The sequence below is a fragment of the Manis pentadactyla genome, chromosome 10 (assembly GCF_030020395.1).
Source record: "Manis pentadactyla isolate mManPen7 chromosome 10, mManPen7.hap1, whole genome shotgun sequence".
NCBI classification, from domain to species: domain Eukaryota; kingdom Metazoa; phylum Chordata; class Mammalia; order Pholidota; family Manidae; genus Manis; species Manis pentadactyla.
Window position 1 is genome coordinate 11,488,158 of NC_080028.1, and position 21,870 is coordinate 11,510,027.

The window sequence follows — 21,870 nt, forward strand, 5'->3', positions numbered from 1 at the left end:
ACTGTAGATCTCCAAAGTTCTCTCTATGCAGCTTCCTCTTCCACAGTACTCTCCCTGTAAACTCTAGCTGTCTTGGCTTTCCTAGACTTTTAGCTCTATCTCCTCGACTCCTAGAGACCACCAAGCTCCACCTGGCTTCCCGGTATTGGTGCCATAGCCTAGAAACTTTCTCTAGGAAGCAAGCTGGGGCATTGATAAAGCTCACCTTGGTTTTTCCTGTCTCAGGGGGCACTGTCCTTCTTTGCCTACTGTACAGTGTCTTGAGTGGTGATGTTTCATGTATTTTGTTCAGTTTTTTTGGTGTTTGAGGTGGCAAGATAAATCTGGTTCTTGTTACTCCATCTTGATGGAGGCAGAAGTGAGGCCACTTATTTCTAAATGATAATTAAGTGGTTTGTCACTTAATATATTGCTAATTTATGAATGAAAAATAAGTTGCACAGTAATTTCAAGGAGTATTAGAGAAGAATGCGTAAGATACATAAATTATTAAAATGCAAGATGGAATATGGTCAAGTATGTGGATGTGAAGTCAGTTAAATACCATTAGAAGTTCAGATGAGGAAAGAATTCGTTTAGAAAGCATGGCAGAGGTAAAAAATGAGAGAAGAAAGGCTGTGGCATGTACTCTGTGTGTGTGTGTGTGTGTGTGTATGGCAAGACATCTGAATCTAGAATCAAACTGTTGAATGAGATGCAGTGGTAGAATAGTTTCAGAGTCTAGGACTGATCTAATTAAAGATAAAATAACAAAAAATAATCTTGTCGAAGCTTCTTTAACAAGAATACAGGGACAAGATCCTAGGAAGAAGATAGGTTTCTATGTTTTTACAGTTCAGCATGATTTGTGGTCTGTTGTGGAAAAGGAAAAAGATCCTTTCTCCTGTGGTTTGCTTGTCATTACAATTCTGGCATTTTGAATAAGGAGGGAGAAAAGTCAAAGTAACATTAGTTCACTTAAACAGTGTAGAAGATAGGGACACTTTGGACTGTGAAAATAATGATCATTGTTCTAAAATTTCTGGAACCTAAAGAAGTCTCAGTAGGCCATATTTAGACTATTGCTATTTAAATGGTTTTCGGGTTATCTAGAAATTTCAGTGGGGGTGGGGGCTATGGAACTAAACATGTTGTACTCATTAATAAGGAATGTGAATGGCACTGTTAAGATTTTTCTCAGCTGCAGGTAAAATGGTTGCCTAACTGTCATGCTGGCATAGCAACTGTGAACCAAAGTTCATCCAAGTTTATGCTTTAAAGTTTTCACTCCTGAGGAACCAGGAGACATTTTTGAGAAACTGGGAATGTATGTGTTTGTGTTAATTTCATTTAGCCTGTGTTTTACATAAAGTCTTTAGTAAGAAGAATGTGATTTTTTCCCCTTGTGTGTGTGTTGATGTGACTGCTTATGTGAAAAAGAGCATGAAGAAATTCATATGGGACCATGTTTGTGCAGGATAAGAGAGAAATCAAAAGTATTGGGTCTTTAGAGTATCTCTTAGCCACTTTGGGCAGGGGAACAGCTAAACTACTTAATGGCACTTTGTTGACTTTCTATTGCAGAAGAAAATACTAAGTTTCACATGGTAATATACCAAGTGTTTTTGTTTTTGTTTTTACTACGTTCTGTCCCTTGGGTAAGGCCTTTTTATCGCAGAATCATAGATTCTCAGAGTAGAGTGAACTTTGTTTTACAAATCAGGATACATTTCCAGAGAGGAAGTGAGTTATCCAAGGTCTTATGGCAAGGTAATGGCAGAACTGGAGCTGGAACTCCTTTTTCCATTGTCTCTGTCTGGTATTCTTTCTGTCAGAACATTTTCCTAGGAAGTTCCTTAACAAGTTCTTTAACAAAAGATGTTTAGTCTGTAGAGGCTAAAATGTCAAGTTCGTATATGCTCCTCGTTCCTAAAAGGGAAAATCTTTAAATGAACAAAATGTTATAGTCATGTATCTTGAGCATTTTTTGCTGGTAAATTATTCTTGAATGAAGCTAGATAGTCTAGTTAATGAGATAAGGATAATAGTGGAATTCTAGGTGAGGAAGATTGTAAGAAATAAGAAATAGATAAATAAATGCCCTTTGGTTTTTTAAAAAAGTAGCTTGAAGATTTTCTTTTTGGTTTTTGAGCATTTAACTTGACATGGAAAAATAGGAAATATCGAGTGAAATCTGGGAATGTTTTCCATACCAAGGAACCGTTGAGGTACAAACAGCTGCTTTTTGGTGCTCTTAGGAGCTGACTTTAGGTCTCCATCCTCAGTTTTCTACGTGCTGCCTTTCTTAAGTGATTGACCCCACCTTACTCTGAGACAGGATTTCCTGTTTAGTATAACAACTTATTTATGATAGCTTTTTGATGAATTCTTGCAACACAGGACCCTAATTCCTTCCCTAGGTTTACATGTCTCATTATGATAAAGGATTAAATATTGCAATCACTAGTTTATAGTTTTCCTTTAAGCTTCTCTAATTTGCTTTTACTGAATCTTAGTATGTTACAGGGTAATTTTGAAGAGACAAAGAAGTTTGTTAACCTATATCCTTTCCCAAATTAAAAAGGAACTTAGAATTTTAGAGCTTACTTATGGTTGAAATCTTACACAGAAAATAAATCATGACTTTTGGGTCAAGATGATAGATGCTTTCACTTGCCTCCTGTCTCTTGTAAGACTCCACTGAAATAACAGTGTAGTAATGCAAAAAGAAAGAAACCAGTAGCAGCAAATAGAAAAGGGTAAAGAGTAATATTACTAATAAACAAGAGAGTTAACCAAATTTCTGGAAGAATTAAAGCAAATGGGAGCCACTTGATGAGTGAATGGAGGAGAAGCTAAAGCCTGACAGTTAGTACAAGGATATTGCTAGTGGTGTGGAAGCCAGAGAGACTCTGGGCTCATTGCAGGAACGAAGAAGGGATAGACAAGAGTGATTCTGTGTATGTTACAAAGGGAATAACTGCTTGGCATTGCTATAGCCTTTCCAGTGCTTTCCTGATGGATGTGGCCATCATTTACTGTGCTCTCCCTTTTCTCCTTCATTAAAAAAGAAAAAGCAAAAACCCCAAATTGTTTGACTCCAGAGAAGTTCATCAAAATGTTTGGAGAAATTTAGTTCCTTTCGTATTAGATATAGACACCCCTTTAGTCTAATATTTGGGAGAGGTGCTGATTCCACACCTTCCAAGCAGCTTACGCTAAAATGAAGCCTGCTAGTTGACATGCTCATTATTATCTCGCTCTGAGTTCCAGTTAGAATTTTAATACCAGGGAGAGTCCTAAGCAGATTTTCTTATGCACTAGCAGAGGAAACCCACACCAGTTAACCAAGTCCTTATAACTGGGTCACTAGTTCATGAGGATCATTAGTCATATGAGAGGAACTTGCTGAATGACAGACCAGAAGAAACAAAGGGAAAACCTGGCCCTAGGGAAAAAATAATCCAAGGAACCGGGGAAATATATAGAAGCATTCTAAATAGCATAGTCAGATTCAAGAAAATTATACATTCATAAAACTAGTACTGGGTGTAATGAAAAGGGAACAATTTGAGAATGCAAAAGATTATGCTAAGTGAAATAAGTCAGTCTGAGAAAGACAGATACCATATAATTTCACTTACATGTAGAATCTTAAAAAAACAAAACAGTAAAACTCATAGATACGGAAAATAGATTGGTGGTTATCAGAAGGGAGAGGGGGCTTGGAGGTGGGGGAAGGAGGTCAATTGTATGTTGACATTTAATAGCTGGACGTAGCTGTGGTGATCACTTTGCAGTGTATACAAATATCAAATTATTATGTTATACATCTGAAGTTAATGTAGTGTTATATACCAATTTTACCTCACTTTAACAACAACTCAACAAAAACCTTATCTGCTGACACTTAATTGGGGAGTAACATCTTAGGGAAGCAGGGGCAAGGAAAGGGGAGTGAACAAGGAGGGCAGGCTGCCCAAAGCTTTGTGACAGGCATTGCTGTTTTAGATGTTCCTTCTCTTACATTGGGATTATGTTCTAATAAACCCATCCTAAGTTGAAAATATTGCAAATTGAAAATGTATTTTATACACCTAACCTATTGAACATCACAGTCTAGCCTACCTTCAGTGTGCTCAGAATGCTTACGTTAGCCTGCAGTTGGGCAAAATCATCTAACCCAAAGTCTATAATAAAGAGCCAAATATCTCATGTATTTATTGGATACTGTGCTGAAAGTGGAAACAGAATGGTTGTCTGGGTACAGAATGGTTGTCAGCATATTGGTTGTTGACCTTCATGATGGCGGGGCTAATGGAGCTGTGGCCTGATACCCCGTCCAGCATCACGAGAGAGGACTGTGCCACATGTTGTTCGCCTGGGAAAGGATTCAAATTTAAAATTGGAAGTATGGTTTCTGCTGAGTGCACATTGCCTTCTTCACGCCATTGCTAAGTTGAAAATTTTAAAGTCTGGGACCATCTGTACTTGGTTTCAGAAGAACCTCCTCAAAGAGATTCTGTAGAACTATTGCTTTTCTGGCCAGTCCATCCAAATAGAGTGTGTAAAGGTATTTTATTTACTTGTTTCCTGTCGTCTCCTGCTCCTTGCCTATTTTGGTCAAGTTTGCCATATGAACAGTTAACTCATCTGACCCTCTCAGCAGCTTTGGGGGGATGGGGGCAGGGCCTGCGTCCAGTGCACAGACCTGCAGAGTGATGGGTCATCTAAGCCCAGAAACGTTAGAGGGGTCAGTAACCCCTAATGGCAGCCTTCAGCCTTGGAGCCTCTGCCTTTCAATAATATATTTTAAAAGGGTCCCTTCTAAGAGGGCTAACAAAGGGAATTGTTTCATCATAAAATGCTTTTTATCACAAGTCCTGTACCCATTCAGTTTGCTATCACTCACATGTATTAATTTGATAAAAATAAAAATTGATATGGGAAAGTAAATTACCAAAACATACTTAGAAATAACTGTCAAAGATCTTGTAGAATGCATATGGGGTAAAAAAATGAACCTCAAATAGTAAAAGATAAAATCTTACTAGTAGTTTATATCGGGGTAATCTTCTTTAAGAAAATTGGACTTCTAGAATTGGTTTTTTCCCCTTTCCCACCCATTCCTGCCTCACTCCCCATCATCATGCATCCCTTAGGCCTGAAATCAAGAAGTCTTCTCCTCCTCCCACAGGCCCATTGCCAGACTGCTGATGACTCTTTGCTTTGTTTCTAGCCCAGTACCTGGATATCCTTCCCTCTGCCCATGCTGTAGTTCACGGTCTTATCCAGGTCCCTTCCGGGCGTGCGGCATCCTTCTCACGGAGCGCTTTGTCTTCCCATCCCCAGGTCTCCTTCGTTTCCCCATGCTAGGTGGGTTTTGGTCTCTTCCTGTACTAATGGTGGTTATAGCTTCTAAAAAATAACAGAAGTCTATAGTTATTTGTACACTCTATGAGGTTGAACATACTTCTTTTTTCCCTTTAACAAGTACTTAATGAGTGTTTTTAAGAAAGTCACTGAGAATACAAAGATTAATTAGACAACTACCTGCCCTCAAGGAGTCCATGTTCTATAGAGGCAATAGATGTGTAAACAAATAGTTGTAATAGAATTAAGTAGTAGGATTAGAGGGGATAAGAGAAGGGAATGATTTTTTCCTATTTGGTTGAATCAGAGAAACCATTGAGAGCAGAGATAACCAAACTAAATATTAAAGTGAGTACATGTTAGCCAGATAGATAGGAAGGGGGAAAGCCTTTAAAAGCAGAAAGAGGAGGGTGAAACAACACAAAGATTTGATCCACATAAGAGCACCACCTGGGCTGAGCCACTGTCATCTCTCAGGAGGGTTATTAATAAGCTCAACTGGTCTACCTGCTTCTGCCTTTCCTGAGTGATCCATTTAAACCTAAATCTGACCACGCCACTTCTCTACTTAAAACTCTTGAGAATTAAAGCGAAAAATCTCTATGGTAGCCTTAAGCTTTACAAGATTTCTACCCAGCATCTCTTTCTCTTCCTTTCTCACTTCATCTCCTGCCATTCTGTTGCTTGCTTATTCCAATTCAGTCATGTGGGCCTCCTAGGTCCTGGAATCATCTGAGCATGTTTTACCTCTGAGCCTTTACATTAGGGTTCCCTTTGTCTGGAGTGTTCTTCCAGAGATAGACACATGGCTTCTCCCTGAATTTCTTCAGGTGTCTGCTCAAGTACACTCTATGAGGTTGAACATACTTCTTTTTTCCCTTTAACAAGTACTTAATGAGTGTTTTTAAGAAAGTCACCTTCCGTGACCACCCAGTGTCCAATAGTGATCCTCTGTACCTCCAGCCCCAGTAGTCCTGTACCTGCCTTCTTGCTTTATTTTTCTCCATAGCGTACCACCTGTTTCTTTGCTTGCTTGTTTATTATTTGTCTCTCCCTACTGGAATATAAGCTCCAAAGGGCAGGAATTTTGTCTTTTAATCACTATTGTCTCCCCAACATCTAGGACAAAGTAACACTTGATAGGTAGTCAGTAAATATTTGATGGCATGAATTGAAGCTGAGTAGATGAAGTATGCAAGGGGTATGACTTCCGTACAAAGGTATTTGGACTTGAGACTGTAGGCATTGAGGAGTCTAAGATTTCAAGAAGAGAATTAATAGTATCTTATTTAGATTTTATTTTTATTTGAAAATAAAAACTGATTAGGTTGAAAAATTAAGTTGAGGCTAAGTTAGAAGAACTATTGAAAGAAAGATTCTTGGGATAGCCTGGATGAGAGCAGAGACACTTGTTTTTCTTTTCGTTTCCCGGACAGTACATATTGTGATAACATGGACTCTCACGTGTAGCCTTTTGATTACTATGTGTATTTAATAGAACTATAATACTTCATTTTCTGTGGGAAATATTCATGAATGACTCTTTATATTGCAGTATGCTTTCTGCAGAGTTCATAAAGCTATTGAGAGAAAGGTTCCTATGGGGTTTTTTTTTGCAGACTTATTACTTCAAAAGCAGATATTCAACTGTCTGGTTAACTGAGTTTATTAGCAAGCATCACTGAAGATCAACTACTAGGTGCTTATCATTTGTTGAGGAAGCTGTGATGACAAAGCACAGATTCAGTCCTGATCTACTTGGGGGCTTTACTTAGGAAATGAATAGAGGAAATAGAAGCCATCATGCTAATTGCAGTTGCACACAAATGCAGTTTTGTTCTGAGAAGTGTATAGGGAAAAATGTCTGTTACATTATATTATATCATATGAATTACTCATTTTAAAGTAAAAGTGAACTGTAATAGAACATGTAATGCAAAATCTATAAATAATAATTAAATATTTTATACAGGAGGCACTACAAAATCTTGCTAATGTTTTATTCTGAACTTGAGTTATGGCTGTTTTTAAGGATATTCCAGTTTAACATAGAAGATGCAAGTTTGATTTGTCTGTGCAGACAAAATAGAATAAATTAGTTTAAATTGTATTCAAAAGTTTGGTTAAAGAAAAAGAATAATCATCTGTGCATTGCATTAAGCACCAGTTACACTGTATAGAATAGACAACCAACCTTTAATTGTGTGTTAGGGGCCTTCCATTTCCAAGGAAGCAGGGAGCTGAGCCAGTGTGTCTTGTTATGGGTGGAAGACATGGTTCCTGGATGTTTGAGGTTCTCAATGCTGCTTACACGAGATACTGAAGAAAGAGCTTTTAAGAGGTTGGAGACATTAAGACCATTACAGGATTTGTTATTTTTAATGAAATAGTCTACTTATTTGAATCACTTTGTCCTGAAATATTTGTTTTTCTGTGTAAGTATTCATTGCTGTGAGATGGCAGAACTCAGCCTTAGGGGAGTGTGGGTGGGCCAGCTTTTCTCTTTTGAGTAATTTGAAAGAGGTGTGTATGCGTGTCTTTGTGACAGGTGATTTGGAGGCAAGTTTGTAGTTTTGCTGTCCAAGCCGGTACCTTAGACTTACAGCTGTCCTTAGACTTAAATATACCAGATTCTGTAAATTATTCTTATTCTAACATGAAGATAAAATAATTTGTATTTCTCCTGTTATTTTGTCTGCAAGACCTCACAATGGCACCCAGTCTACTTCTGTGCCCCAGTTTCCCTTCATGTGGTAGTAGGTCGCTCAAACTTTGGGTCCTATTCTTCAGTTAAACCCCACTTTAGTCTAAAAGAGGGGCCTGTTGTTAGGTTTGCATTTCAGTAGGTGTTAATTTTTAAAAAAACAAAACAAAACTGGGGTTAATCCTCTTATCTGTGGGTTTCATGTAAGAAGGTAAAATCCTACTATCAAGTAACTTACATTTATGGCCACTATTACCTTCATCATAACCTCCCTAAGCTCTGCCCCTCTTCTGTAAGTGTAGATGCTCTAAGGGCATCTTGGCGGCACTTGTGGCCCCGTAGTTCTCCCCCATGCTACCCAGTCAAAGCCTCTAACGGCAATGTTTCTTAATGTGGCATGCGCTAGAGCCCCGTTACCACACAGTGAGTCATAATCTGTGGGGAAAGAGGCTTGATTTAGAAAGCAAACAAACATCTTCCCAGAGTGGTTGTTAGGCATAATAAAAAATGGGAATATGCTGTCAAGGAACCAGGTAAAAGAAGAGTGTGAAATTTATGTTGGTGTCCATGAATAAAGCGTTACTATGACCCAGCCATGCTGTTACGTATCAGTTACATATTGTCTATTGCTGCTTTCATGTTACAACAGCAGAGTCGAGTAGTCGCATCAGAGAGCAGACAGACTGTAGGGTCTAAAATATTACTATCTTGCCCTTTACAGAAAAAAATGTGTTGATCCTCCTTTATACCATAATTCCTTTAGGGATAGCTTCGTGGAGAAGGAGTTATTTAAGTTGACCCTTTATGGCCCAAATTTTTCATTACACGTGGGTATTCTTGATAGAGGCTTGATGGAGGATACAGCATCGGGAAAGACACCCCACTAGAGCAGTCTGGCTGTGATTTGGGAACCATACTTGGATAATAAAGAGTCTAGCACTTGCATCACAGAATTATAGTTCGGAGTTGTGTATGAGATGACGGCGGGGGGCGGGGAATGATTGAGGACCCTCCTGGAGTTGCCACATGGGATAGTGACTGAGAACACCGGCTTCAGAATCTGCTTAGATTTGGATTTGAGTCTACTTATTTCAGTTATTAGCTGAGTGGTTTTTGATAAGATACTTAACTTTTTAAAAATGTCAGTTTCCATATCTAGAAAAGGAGAATAATAGAAATACCTATCTTTTAGGGTTGTGAGAATTAAATGAGTCAATAGATATAAAGTGCTTAGGCTGTTGCCAGATACATAATAAGCATTCATTAAATGTAAGCTGCTACTCACAGACCCCAAAAAGGGACTAGCGGTTACCAAAGGGGAGGGGTGGGGAGGGAGGGAGAAGGGGATTGAGGGGGATTATGATTAGTACACATGGTGTGGGGGGGTCATGGAGATGACAGTGCAGCACAGAGAAGATTAGTGACTCTGTGGCATCTTACTACACTCATGGACAGTGACTTCAATGGGGTATAGGGATAATATGGGTGAATGTAGTAACCACATAGTTTTTCATGTGAAACCTTCATAAGAATGTATATCAATGATACCTAAATAAATAAATAAATGTAAGCTGCTAATATAGGTGAGGGAGGGTCTAGAAGAGTTTAGGATGTATTTAGTAAGCAGTGATGAAACTTTGTGTCACCAGTTTGGTACTCATACATACTGCTCTGAATTGTACTGAAGTTTTGCATATGCTGATGGTAGCTTCCCTAATGTGACGGTAAACTCCTGAGAGGCAAATTTCTAATTTGTTATGATGTCTTCAGTGTCTGTGACATTGTGGCCCCGTAGTAGGTATTTAGTGCGTGTTTTAAAATTGAAATAGAATTTTGGATCTCTCTCCCCATTGCCTTTTCAGCTAGTTGACCATTCTAGAGACTTCTTCAGTGGGTTTTTTTGTTTGTTTTTTTTGCCATACAATAGTACTGCTGTAATTAGTGTTGTGTCTCTGTAATTTGTTTTCTTAAATATTGTCCCCATTCATATGGTCATGAAGGTCTTTTTTTTTTTTTTTTTATTTCACAAAACGTGAATTATAGTGGCATCTACTAGGATTCTAATATTTGCTTAGTTGTGAGTTTGGCCCTGTGATCTACCTGGTGCTTAGAGTGGTTGAGAAAACTTTCACCGGGAGTATAAGGTTAGGTCTACTTTTCATTTTATCTTACCAGTTCTTCACAGCAACATAATGGCATTAACATTGCTATTTTACAGATGGAAGAAACTGAAGCAGAGAGAAGGTGGGGAGTAACATATTTCAGTTTTTACAGCTATAGTAAGTGACAAAACTGAGATTCAAATTATATTCTAACCATACACTCCAGAATTGCCCATGGTGAAATATGAAATTTGTTGGGTCTTGGATGGTGAAATATGAAATTTGTTGGGTCTTGGATGGTGAAATATGAAATTTGTTGGGTCTTGGATGGATTTGAAATATTTTAGGTAGTGCCTAAGTAGTGGAATAAGCAAATTTGTATTGGAGAATGATACATTTTTAACAATTACTAGTCTTTAAAATCCACACATTTCTTTCCTATGTAGGTATCATCTTGAACTTTAATGAAAGATGGTAATCCCTAAAATTGTTGGGTCACAGAGTGGCTTGCCTTCTGTGTAAAATAAACACTGTTTTTTGTCCTTTAATAGTTAATTTCTCTTCTTGAATTTTTGTGTAGATAATACAATGACAGTGAGATGGCAGGATATTGAATTGATTTTGTTGAATGATTACTGAAATACCAATGCTAATCCCAAATTTGTCTGTTTCATGTATCACTTTTCAGGTGGTGATGGCTGTTCATTTAAGAAAAACTTAGAAAAGCAGCTTTGTTAGTCATTTGTGTCTTCTTAAAACTGAGTTCACAATGTAGGTAGCTTTTTTTTTTGATAGCAAGGTACAGGCTTTTATTTAGAAATAAAGTGAGAGGAAAGAGCTCCTGGCTCATGCCAGGAGGGGACAAGAGAGCCCCTAGGTAGCTTTTCTTGATATTTGGAAAATCCGACTTTTTAGTATAGTAAATTATGTTGCTGAAGGGAAGGCAGTTAACCAAGGAAATGCTTTGTTGAAAATTCTGCCAATTCCTGTAGTGAATCCATGTGGATACCAGGAGGATTAGAGGCAGCCTGCACTTTCTTACCTCACAGTTGGCTTTCAAGAGGATGGAGACACACACCCCTTGTCTTAGATGTGCTGCATTATTATTCTACTGATGTAAAACCCTTAAGTAAGAATCGTGCTGCATGACTCTGCCAGGCATGGTTCTAAGAGCTGTGGGTGCAACAGTGAGCAAAACAGGCAAAACCCCCTGCCCTCCTGAAGCTTACCTTCTCATCAAGGAGACCAGACAAATGAAGGACAGTCCTGTGATCGATGAGGAGAAGGGAGAAAGAGTTGTTGAAATTTTAGGTAGTTGAAATGGTAGGTGACGTTGGAGTAGAGATGTAAGAGAGGTACCCAGGCCAGCAAACATTGGAATACTGTGGCACGGAACTGCATGGGCACAGGAGGGGCACAAGAAGAATAAAAATAGTCTTGCTTTCAGATAACTTGCATTTTAATAACATATACTGATAAGAATTAAAAGGCAGCCATGGTTTTCTTTTTCATCTCATCTTTCATGTAAAGTCATAACTGATATTTTAAGGAAGGAAGGGGTTTCAGTTAAGTCTTTATTAGGTTCTTGTTAGGTCAGATAGAAATGTTATTGCATAGTACTCCTTGTTGTCTTTTAATCTTGTGGAAAAGAAAGTTTAAAGACTGCTAAATGAGGGAAAAGAGAACTTATGTCTAGTTTTCTGGACTGTAAGAAAAAGTAAATTCATTTTCTCAGATGAAATATACTTAAGCTACTTAACCTGTGATTTGAAAAACAAAACATTTTCTTATAAACAGTGGTAAATTCTTGCCTAGAAATAATCATGTGAACTGTTACCTTATAGTTGTCTGGAGGCTATAGTACTTGTCTTCTGAATTTATAACTTTGGAATATAGCCTGGAATTTAATAGAAATATGAAATTACTTAAAAATTTTAATAATAATATATACTTGGGGAGGTTTTCAGACATTGTAGAATGTATGAGATAAATGCAAAATCTCTTCTCCCAGTTTCATTCCCTAATTATGTAAGCATAGTGTTTTTTTTTTTTTCCTAACAAAAATTTAAAAAACAGTGCTGTAAATAAAATATTCTACCAAGACTTTCTTCTTGACCTCCTAACAGGTTTCTGTTTCCCTTTTTGGGGGAAACGATTCAGCCTCTGGCTCTCTTGTATTTCTTTGAAATGTATAGTGCCAAGGCTACAAGTAGATTTTATAAAATGTTTCTACCTTTCTTCCCTCATCTCCCACTGCTAACTGATGTATCTATCTCAATTCAGTTGAATGGATCAGGTTTGTCAAGACTATCCCTGTGGGAGAGTTAATACTGTGTACTTGTGTGCCAGACTCTCATTCCCAGCAGGGCTGAGGTGTCTTTTAGGTCTATTATATCTTCCAAGGTAACTTTTGCATATGCAGGAGAAGAGCTGACTGAGGTTTACTTTTCATCTGGTAATCAGTTTTTTATTTTGTAAAAGAGCTTTCCTTTCCTCTGTTGAATTGACTCCATATCTTAATGTTGACTGTGTATACATATATCCATCTCTGGATTCTTTTTTATTTTACTCCTCTATTTGTCTTTATGCCAATACCACACTGTTTTCATTACTGTAGCTTTATAATAAAGTCTTCAAGTCAGGCAGTTTTTGTTCTTATTCAAAATTGTTTTGGCTTTTCTAGGTCTTTCACATTGCCATATAAATTTTGATGACTTGTCAATTTCTGCAAAAATCCCTGCTGAGATTTTGATTGAGTTTTTGGGGTTTGGGGTGCATGGTCATCTTAAGAATATTGAACTCTCCAATCTGTGATTATGTGTTTTGTTTTATGTAGAATAACTGCTTGTAGTAATGATGGTTGAACCTTCCTGTAAAAATAGTGTGAGATCTTTCCGCATCTTAGGATTCATTTTGCTTGAGATAGTATGGATTTAATGCCCATCAAGTTAATATTGAAAGCCTGGGATGATGGTTAGAAAATACCGATGAAGATTCAGTTTCTGGCAGCTCTCAGTGAGTGGGTAGAGAATCTCCTCTTGAACTGAGAAAAAAGAAGGATAATTGGAACTGAGAAAGAGAAATAATTACTCTTCTGTTTAAAGAAAGTGATTGCTCATGAATTGGAAGAAAGCAAATGACATAAAACCAGATTTTCTTTGCTCCCTAATCATTTGATAACCAAAATATGGGGGAGGGAAAGCTAGTATTTTGAAGCATTTGGCTGTCGCTGCCAATGGCTTCCAGAAGGAGAATGGCCCAAGACTTTGCAGACTTGTGTATCTTAAGTAAAACAATGGCTTTGCCTTTTATGGACTAAAATGGGAGGTCAGGAGGTCAGTTGTTGAGAAGGGAGGGCTTTGCAAAACCTGTTAAACAGGATTTTAAGTTCTCTTTTGTATCTGACCTTAAAGACAGAAGAGAGGGGTATGGAGCCAGAATGGCTTCTAACAATTTACTATAGTTACTGCATATTCTTTATTGGTATTTCAAGTATCACACTGGATCCCAGGTAAGCATCTGGTAATGGATATCCTGTGCAGAGATGTCCAGCTGTGTCGTTAGCATTGTAATGCTAGCAATGCTTAAGAAAAGTTCTCCATTTTTTTTTGTCTGGGTTTTTTTTGTGTCTATTTCTAATTTAAGGAAAGGTGGTTTTTTTGTTTAACTATTCACCTAGCAGCCAAGATTTAAATAAATCTCTACCTTGAAATCCAAAGATTAATTTACTAATAATATGCTTTGTCCTGAACTCTGTGCTCTTAAAAATCTAGAGATCTATGTTTATTTTGAAATTTAATTTATAATGTCATGCTGTCTATTGCTATAAATTATAATTTAATGAAATTGATTTGTTTTTCCCTAAGAATCACTGAAGGAATAGGAAGTGTCCTGAAGAAAATACTAATGGCCCAAACTAATTTCAACTGTTATAACTTACCTTGTGTGAGAAATTTCCTGGCATTTTTAAAAACTTGGTTTAAAGGAAAATTTTTTACCCTTTGGTAACTAGTCAGCTTCAGTATGGTCATTGACCGGTCTTACAACCACAGATTGACCAAAGTCGGGTGAGTGTTGGTGTGCCTACATACATATGAGTGTGTCTATGTAGAGAGCACTGTTTTCCCTAGTCCTGAGACAGTAAGCGTTCCATTTTACCTGAGCAGTGAGGGAATATTCAGAGAATTCTGTTTACTCAGTTTTAAATAATTATATAACAAGAAGTCACTTTTTGTCTTTATTTATTCTCTCTCTCTCTTTCTCTGCTTTAGGGTAACCAGGAGCCAACAACAACTCCTGACACAATGGTTCAGCCTTTTACTACCATCCCGTTTCCACCACCTCCACAGAATGGAATTCCCGCAGAATATGGAGTGCCGCACACTCAGGACTATGCCGGCCAGACCAGTGAGCATAACCTGACACTCTATGGAAGTACGCAAGCCCATGGAGAGCAGAGTAGCAACTCACCTGGCACACAAAATGGATCTCTTACGGTATGTGAATTGTGAGGTGCAAAGTGGAAGAGTGCATATTATCATGTTGAAATCATCTTAATCATCGTACAGAAAGCCCTTGAAATTAATTTAACATTTACATTTCACTGTGTACCATTTATGTAATTTTAATTTTACTCCAAGCATTTTAATGAGAAGATAAAGATTTAGGATTAAAATTTAGTCACTGCCCAGGAGCTTGCATTTGGGAGATGGCACTGGCAATATAGCCAGGCGCAATGGCAGGAGTAAACCTGGGGTAACTACACTTACTGTGGGGAGCATTTAGTAATGTATATAATTATCAAGTCACTCTTTGTACATCTGAAAGCAGTATAATTTTGTATATCAACTATATTCCAGCAACAACAAAAAAGAGTAAACCTGGGGGATGCTGTACTTGTAACCTTCATTTTGCCATACCTCAGGGTCCCTTCTCTCCTCTCAGTCTCTCTGCAGTGTTCTACTCATTGCCACCGCCCTCGTCCTTGGAACACTCAGCCTCTTGGTTTCATGATACTCCGCATTTTCCACCAAGCACTGGAAGTTCTTTCTTAGTCTCTCTTGCTGGTTCCTCCTTCACTCTTCAGCTTTTAAATGTTGCAGTATTCGTGGCCTGGATACCCCCCTTCCCTCATGCCCTCTGTCACTATAATTATACCTCTAAATTCTCCTAGCTGCTCAAGCAAACCCTATATGTCATTCTTTATTCCTTAATTTCCTTCATCTCTACGGCCAATCCATGAGCAATTCTTGGTGACTATAACTCTAAACATTTTCTTACTTAAACCTCTTCTCTTTATCTTAGTACTATCCAGCTGGATAGTATACATGATTAAGAGCTCAGCTCTTCTGCCAGATTTCTTGGGTTTGAGTCCCAGTGTGGTGCCACTTAGCAGTGTGACTGTGCGCCACTTACTTAATCACTTGGCTTGCTCACCTGTAAAATGAAGACAGTAGTACCTACCTCAACTGGCCATTAGGAGATTTAAATAGTTTAATTCATGAAAGGTATTCATCATTGTCACCACTCTAGTCCAACCCTCATCACTTATTTCCTGTACTACTGCTGCCTAATTGGTTGATTCTCCACAGAGCAGCTAAGGTAGTGGTTTGGTTTTCTTACTGCAAATCATCTCTTTTTCTTCTTAACTTTGATGGTTCCCTAACATACTTAGAATAAAATCCAGACTGTGTACTTGATTTACTGATCTCTGGTCCCAGCCTAGCTCTGATTTCACCTCGTATTACTAACTTGTCAAGGTAGAGGAAGTGTCACAAAGTCAATAGGAATGTGGCATATATAATCATACAGGAAGTCATACTGTCTGTGGGGTTGTGTGTAGTTATTTCCAAAGATAAAGATGTTCTGTATTCTACTTAGAAAGGTCTGCTCTAGTTTCTAGATTTCTTCTTGACTTTTCTGTATCAGAATATAAGGAGAGCTTTATAAGGATGGATTTAACCTGTAAATACTTTCCGTTTTCTTTTATTAGATATGGGACCACCAAGAGATCCATTCTTCCCTTGAAAACATGTTATCTTTTCAGTGTTGATAGTTTTTTTAGAAGCACATAATTTTATACTAAACAAGTAATGGACTACAACAGACAATTTATTTGGAAAGTCTAGTCATAATGGATAACAAATGAGGCTTTCCATAGCATTTGTTCTAGAATCATGAACATGTAGGCGGCTGTATTGGCTGCATTTCCAAATCACTTTCAAATGATTATGAACTCAAGAGACTGCCAAAACAACTGTGAAAAGAAGGAATAAAATATAAATCTGGGGATTTATCAAGGTATTTTAACTACTAAGTTTATTTCTTGTTATCAGTCCTTTCTTTTTTCTGTTTTTATTTCTATTTTATATTTCTGTTAAATTTTGGTTATTTGTGGCTTTCTAGGAATTTTTCTAATTCATCTAAATGGTCTGTTTTGTTGGCATAAAGTTATGCATTATAATAATCCCATATGATCCCTTTAATTCTTGTAGCATGAATAGTAGTATTCTCTCATTCATTTTGGATTTTGTTAATTATGCCTTCTTTTTTTCTTGGTCAGCCTAGCTAAGGTTTGTTAATTTTGCAGATCTTTTCGGAAAACCAGGTGCTAAGTTCATTGCTTTTTAAAATCTCTCGTTTTTCTGTTTTATATTTCATTGATTTCCATTTTGATCTTTATTATTTCCTTCCTTCTACTAACTTTCAGTTTGATCTGGTCTTTTTTTCCTAGCTTCTTGTGATGCAACCTTAGATGATTAATTTTAGATTTTTTTCTTTTTAATAATGTGTTCAATGCTATACATTTCCTCTGAAGTTTCCCTTTAGCTGACTCTGATAAAATGTGATGTATTGTGTTTTCATATTCATTCAGTTCAAGATAAAAATTTTTCCTTACGATTTCTACGTTGATCCTGGGTTACATAGACATGTGTTAATTTCCAATTGGTTGAGGATTTCCAAGTTTCTTTTGTTGATTTATAATTTAATCCCATTGTGGTCAGACAACATACTATGATTTCAGACTTTTAAAATTTATTGAGACTTGTTTTATGGCTTAGAAGATGGGCTGTTTTACAGAATATTCCTAACCAATTGGCCCTTTTGTCAATGTGAAGTGTTCTTTTTGTCTCTATCAATAGTCCTTGTCTTGAGTCTGTTTTGTCTGATATTAACAACTATTTCCACTCTCTTTTGATTACTATTTGCATGACACCTTTTTCCTTCACAATCTACCGTGTGCCTCTTGTAAAAACCGTACAACTGGGTCTTACATCTTTATCCAGTCTGAAAATTACTGCCTTTTTATCAAAGCATTTAGTCTATTTACATTTAATATAATTATTTAAATGGGTGAATTTGTCTGCCATTGACCTAATTGTTATTGTATGTCTCACTTCTTTTATTCTCGGTTTTTCTTTACTGATTTCTGTTAAATAATTCTTCCTGTATCTTTTAAATTCCTTTGTGATTTTTTTAGTAAGTTATGTATATGTTGTTATTTTTGTATTTTATTAGTTCTTGACCAAGGATTATTAACCTGCTGATGGATGTGTATATGTTATTCTGGTAAATGTAGCAGCTTTGGTCTGCTGACTATTCTTTACCACCCTTTGTGCTACTATTGTCATATATAAATTGTAATAATACTTTATTGCATTACTTATTACTTCAAAGAATCTCACATTTTTAAAGAAGTTTACCATTTCTGATGATCATCATATCTTCTTGTGGATTTGAGTTATATTCTGATGTCATTTCTTTCAGACTATAGGACATTGTTTAGTATTTTCTGTAGACTAGGTCTGCTTGAAGTAAATTTTCTGGTTTTGTTTACTTAGGAAGGTCTTTCTTTTGTCTTCATTTTTGAAGTATAGTTTTGCTAGCTGTAGAATTCTTGGTTGACAGTTTCTCCAACACTCCATAGCACTGTCGTCCCACTGCCCTCGGTCCTCTGGTGAGAGTCAGTTGATTCTGATGAGAAGTCAGCTGTTAATCCTACTGTTCCCCTCTGTGTGATGAGTTTTCTCTTGCTGCTTTCAAGATTATTTGTTTATCGTTGGCTTTGACAGTTTGGCTCTGATATGTCTAGAATGGATCTTCTTGGTTCTGTCGTACTTGGAGTCTGTTGAGATTTTTGGATCTGTAAATTAATGCTTTTCATCAAATTTGGGAAGTTTTTTAACATAATTTCTTCAAATATTCGTTCTTTCCTTTTGTCCTCTCCTCCTAAGACTTTTACTACATGTATGTTGGGACACTTGATGTTCACCCAGAGGTTCTGGTTTTTTATTTGTTTTAGTTTTAAGTTGACTCTAAACAGAATGTAAAGTTCTGTTCACTTTTCTTCGGTCTTTTTTTCTTTGTTCTTAAGATTGGGTAATTTCCAAATTCCCATTGATCTCTCTTTCAGTTTACTCATTCTTTGTCCTGTCATAACAAATCAAATATAAAGCCTATCTAGTTTCTAATTTCAGTTACTATACTTTTCAACCCTAAAGTTTTCATTTATAATATCTATTTTCTATTGAGATTCCTTACTTGTCATCATATTTCCTTCAATTCTTTGAATTCATTTGTAATTGCTGCTTTGAAGTTATCTGCTAAATCCAATATCCAGGCCCACTGAAAGTATGTTTCTAGTTACTGCTTATTTTCTTCAGTCAGGGCCATACTTTTTGTTTCTTTGCATGTCTTGTGATTTTTTAATAAGTTGGACATTTTAGTAATGTATTTTAACAACTCTGAAATGTCATTTATTTTTTTGAGAGGTGTAGGTGTGTGTCTGTATGTATGTTTTGAGTAATTTGCCTAGACCTAACCTATGGAATGTGACCCCCCTCCATGGTGTGTAGGCACGTTTCTGCTTAGTGACTCTCACCCACATTTTCACTTTCTAACCTGCCTACAAGTCATCCCTGCATCTCCATAGCTGAGTGGTCAGCCAATGGTCTGGGCAGAGGTTGTGCTTAAGCACCTCAAGCTTATTATAAAGCTTCTGTCCTCCCTCTATTCATCTGTTTCTGGGCTGGGAAGTACATTCAGAGTTGAGCCAGTCCTCAAGGCTTTTTCTTTCTGTTAGGCCCTCTCATGTCTCCCCTCATCCGTGTAGGGATATGAGTCAGTGCATGTGAGGAGAGCTTTTCTGTGACTCTCTTATTTTCAAGATTTCTCCTTTCCATTTCTGATGGCCATCACTCACCCCAGTTAGACCACAACCTCAAACTAGAAAAACTGTATTTCCCCTGTTAGGTTCCTATCAAGTTTGCCACTTTTAGCTGATGAAGCTATGGGTTTTCTACTTTTAGCCAATGAAGCTATGGTTTTTCTACTGCTCCCTAATCCTGACCAAATACCCCAAGTTGAGTCTACCCATTTCTGGTAGCAAAGCTGCTAGTTCTGTGACCCAGATCCTGTCTTGACAAAACTAAGTTCTCAGCAGAGCTGAGGGATTGGGGGAGTAGATAACAGGTTGAAATAGTCATAAGCAATAAGTTTATAGGCATCTGCTTGTCCAGAACCCTGAAATGCCTGTTTGACAATTTTGTGTATTTTTCATGTTGTCTTGAGGAAAAGATTCACTGACCTGTTCATGCCATCATAGCCAGCAGTTTCTTCCCTAAATTGTTCCATGTAGTTTAGTCATTTGTGGCACCTCTCTTTTTTTAAAAAAAAAAAAACATTATATTTGATATATAACCTCCTATTAGTTTCAGATGTTCAGTGTGACTCAGTGTATGTACATAATGCAAAGTATAAAACAAAAACAAGTCTACTTAACATCCATCACCACACATATTATAAATTTGTAATCAGCACTGTGTTAACCTTTGAGATATCTTCAGAGTGACAGTCTAGTTTGGGAGGCAGCCAAGTAAACAGTTACTGTGAACCAGCAGTGTGAACACTGCGACAGATGTGTACGATGCCTGCACTTCCTCTGTGCACCTGTCATATCCTTCTATGCTGGGCACTCACCAAAATGAGATGGTCTCTCTGCTTTTCTGAGTTGTACATTGAGATTCACTTTCCTTGCAGGTTGTTTTTATTTTCTACCTACCATAGCAACTGGCACACAGTATCCATGGTCAGCAAAGGTTCTAATAAATGAAAAGGAAATGATGAAGGAGACTGCGGGAGATAGAGAGATTTTCATAAAGGTGTAGACACTTTTTTTTTTTAACTTTTTGCTTTTTAAACTTTTACTTTGAATTAAGTAGTATATTCACATGGCTTTAAAATCTCAACAAATATAAGATGGTATCAGATGAATACATTGCTCTGTCCCAGTGATGTTACTGGTTTTTTAGAGGCACTCTTCTAGAAATATTTTATGCAAATATAAGCAAATTTGTATGTATTCTTCCTCTCTCTTATTCCAGAACTTTTGGGGTCCCATTCATGTGCTTTGCTTTTCTTACAGTATAGGCATACCTAGAGGTATTGTGAATTTGGTTCCAGACCACAGCAATAAAGAGAGTATCACACTAAAGCGAGTCAAGTGAATTTTTAGTTTTGTAGTGCATATAAAAGTTATGTTTATACTATACTGTAGTATTTTTTTTCTTCTTTTTTTAAATTTTGTTATCATTAATCTACAATTACATGAAGAAGATTATGTTTACTAGGCTCTCCCCTACCCCAAGTCCCCCCCGACAAACACCATTACAGTCACTGTCCATCAGCATAGTAAGATGTTGTAGAATCACTACTTGTCTTCTCTGTGTTGCACAGCCCTCCCCATGCCCCCCCGACATTATACATGCTAATCGTAATGCCCCCTTTCTTTTTCCCCGCCCTTGTCCCTCCCTTCCCACCCATCCTCCCCAGTCCCTTTCCCTTTGGTAACTGTTAGTCCATTCTTGGGTTTTGCGATTCTGCTGCTGTTTTGTTCCTTCAGTTTTCCTTTGTTCTTATACTCCACAGATGAGTGAAATCATTTGGGACTTGTTTTTCTCCGCCTGGCATATTTCACTGAGCATAATACCCTCTAGCTCCATCCATGTTGTTGCAAATGGTAGGATCTGTTTTTTTCTTATGGCTGAGTAATATTCCATTGTGTATATGTACCACATCTTCTTTATCCATTCATCTACTGATGGACACTTAGGTTGCTTCCATATCTTGGCTAATGTAAATAGTGCAGCAATAGACATAGGGGTGCATCTGTCTTTTTCAAACTGGAGTGCTGCATTCTTAGGGTAAATTCCTAGAAGTGGAATTCCTGGGTCAAATGGTATTTCTATTTTGAGCATTTTGAGGAACCTCCATACTGCTTTCCACAATGGTTGAACTAATTTACATTCCCACCAGCAGTGTAGGAGGGTTCCCCTTTCTCCACAACCTCGCCAGTATTTGTTGTTTGTCTTTTGGATGGCAGCCATCCTTACTGGTGTGAGGTGATATCTCATTGTGGTTTTAATTTGCATTTCTCTGATAACTAGCGATGTGGAGCATCTTTTCATGTGTCTGTTGGCCATCTGAATTTCTTATTTGGAGAACTGTCTGTTCAGCTCCTCTGCCCATTTTTTAATTGGACTATTTGCTTTTTGTTTGTTGAGGTGCATGAGCTCTTTATATATTTTGGATGTCAAGCCTTTATCGGATCTGTCATTTATGAATATATTCTCCCATACTGTAGGATACCTTTTTGTTCTATTGATGGTGTCGTTTGCTGTACAGAAGCTTTTCAGCTTGATATAGTCCCACCTG

At 37.4% G+C, this 21,870-nt stretch overlaps 1 protein-coding gene across 24 annotated transcripts in view; it reads left to right on the top strand.

The window, feature by feature from the left end:
* Positions 1-21,870, top strand: part of RBFOX2 (RNA binding fox-1 homolog 2) — a 292,632-nt gene that overhangs the window by 209,028 nt on the left and 61,734 nt on the right. For all 24 annotated transcript variants that reach the window (XM_057486406.1, XM_057486404.1, XM_057486402.1 and 21 more), the window contains one exon: positions 14,430-14,654. In XM_057486406.1, the coding sequence (XP_057342389.1) occupies positions 14,430-14,654 (225 nt within the window). The remainder of the gene's footprint in view (positions 1-14,429; positions 14,655-21,870) is intronic.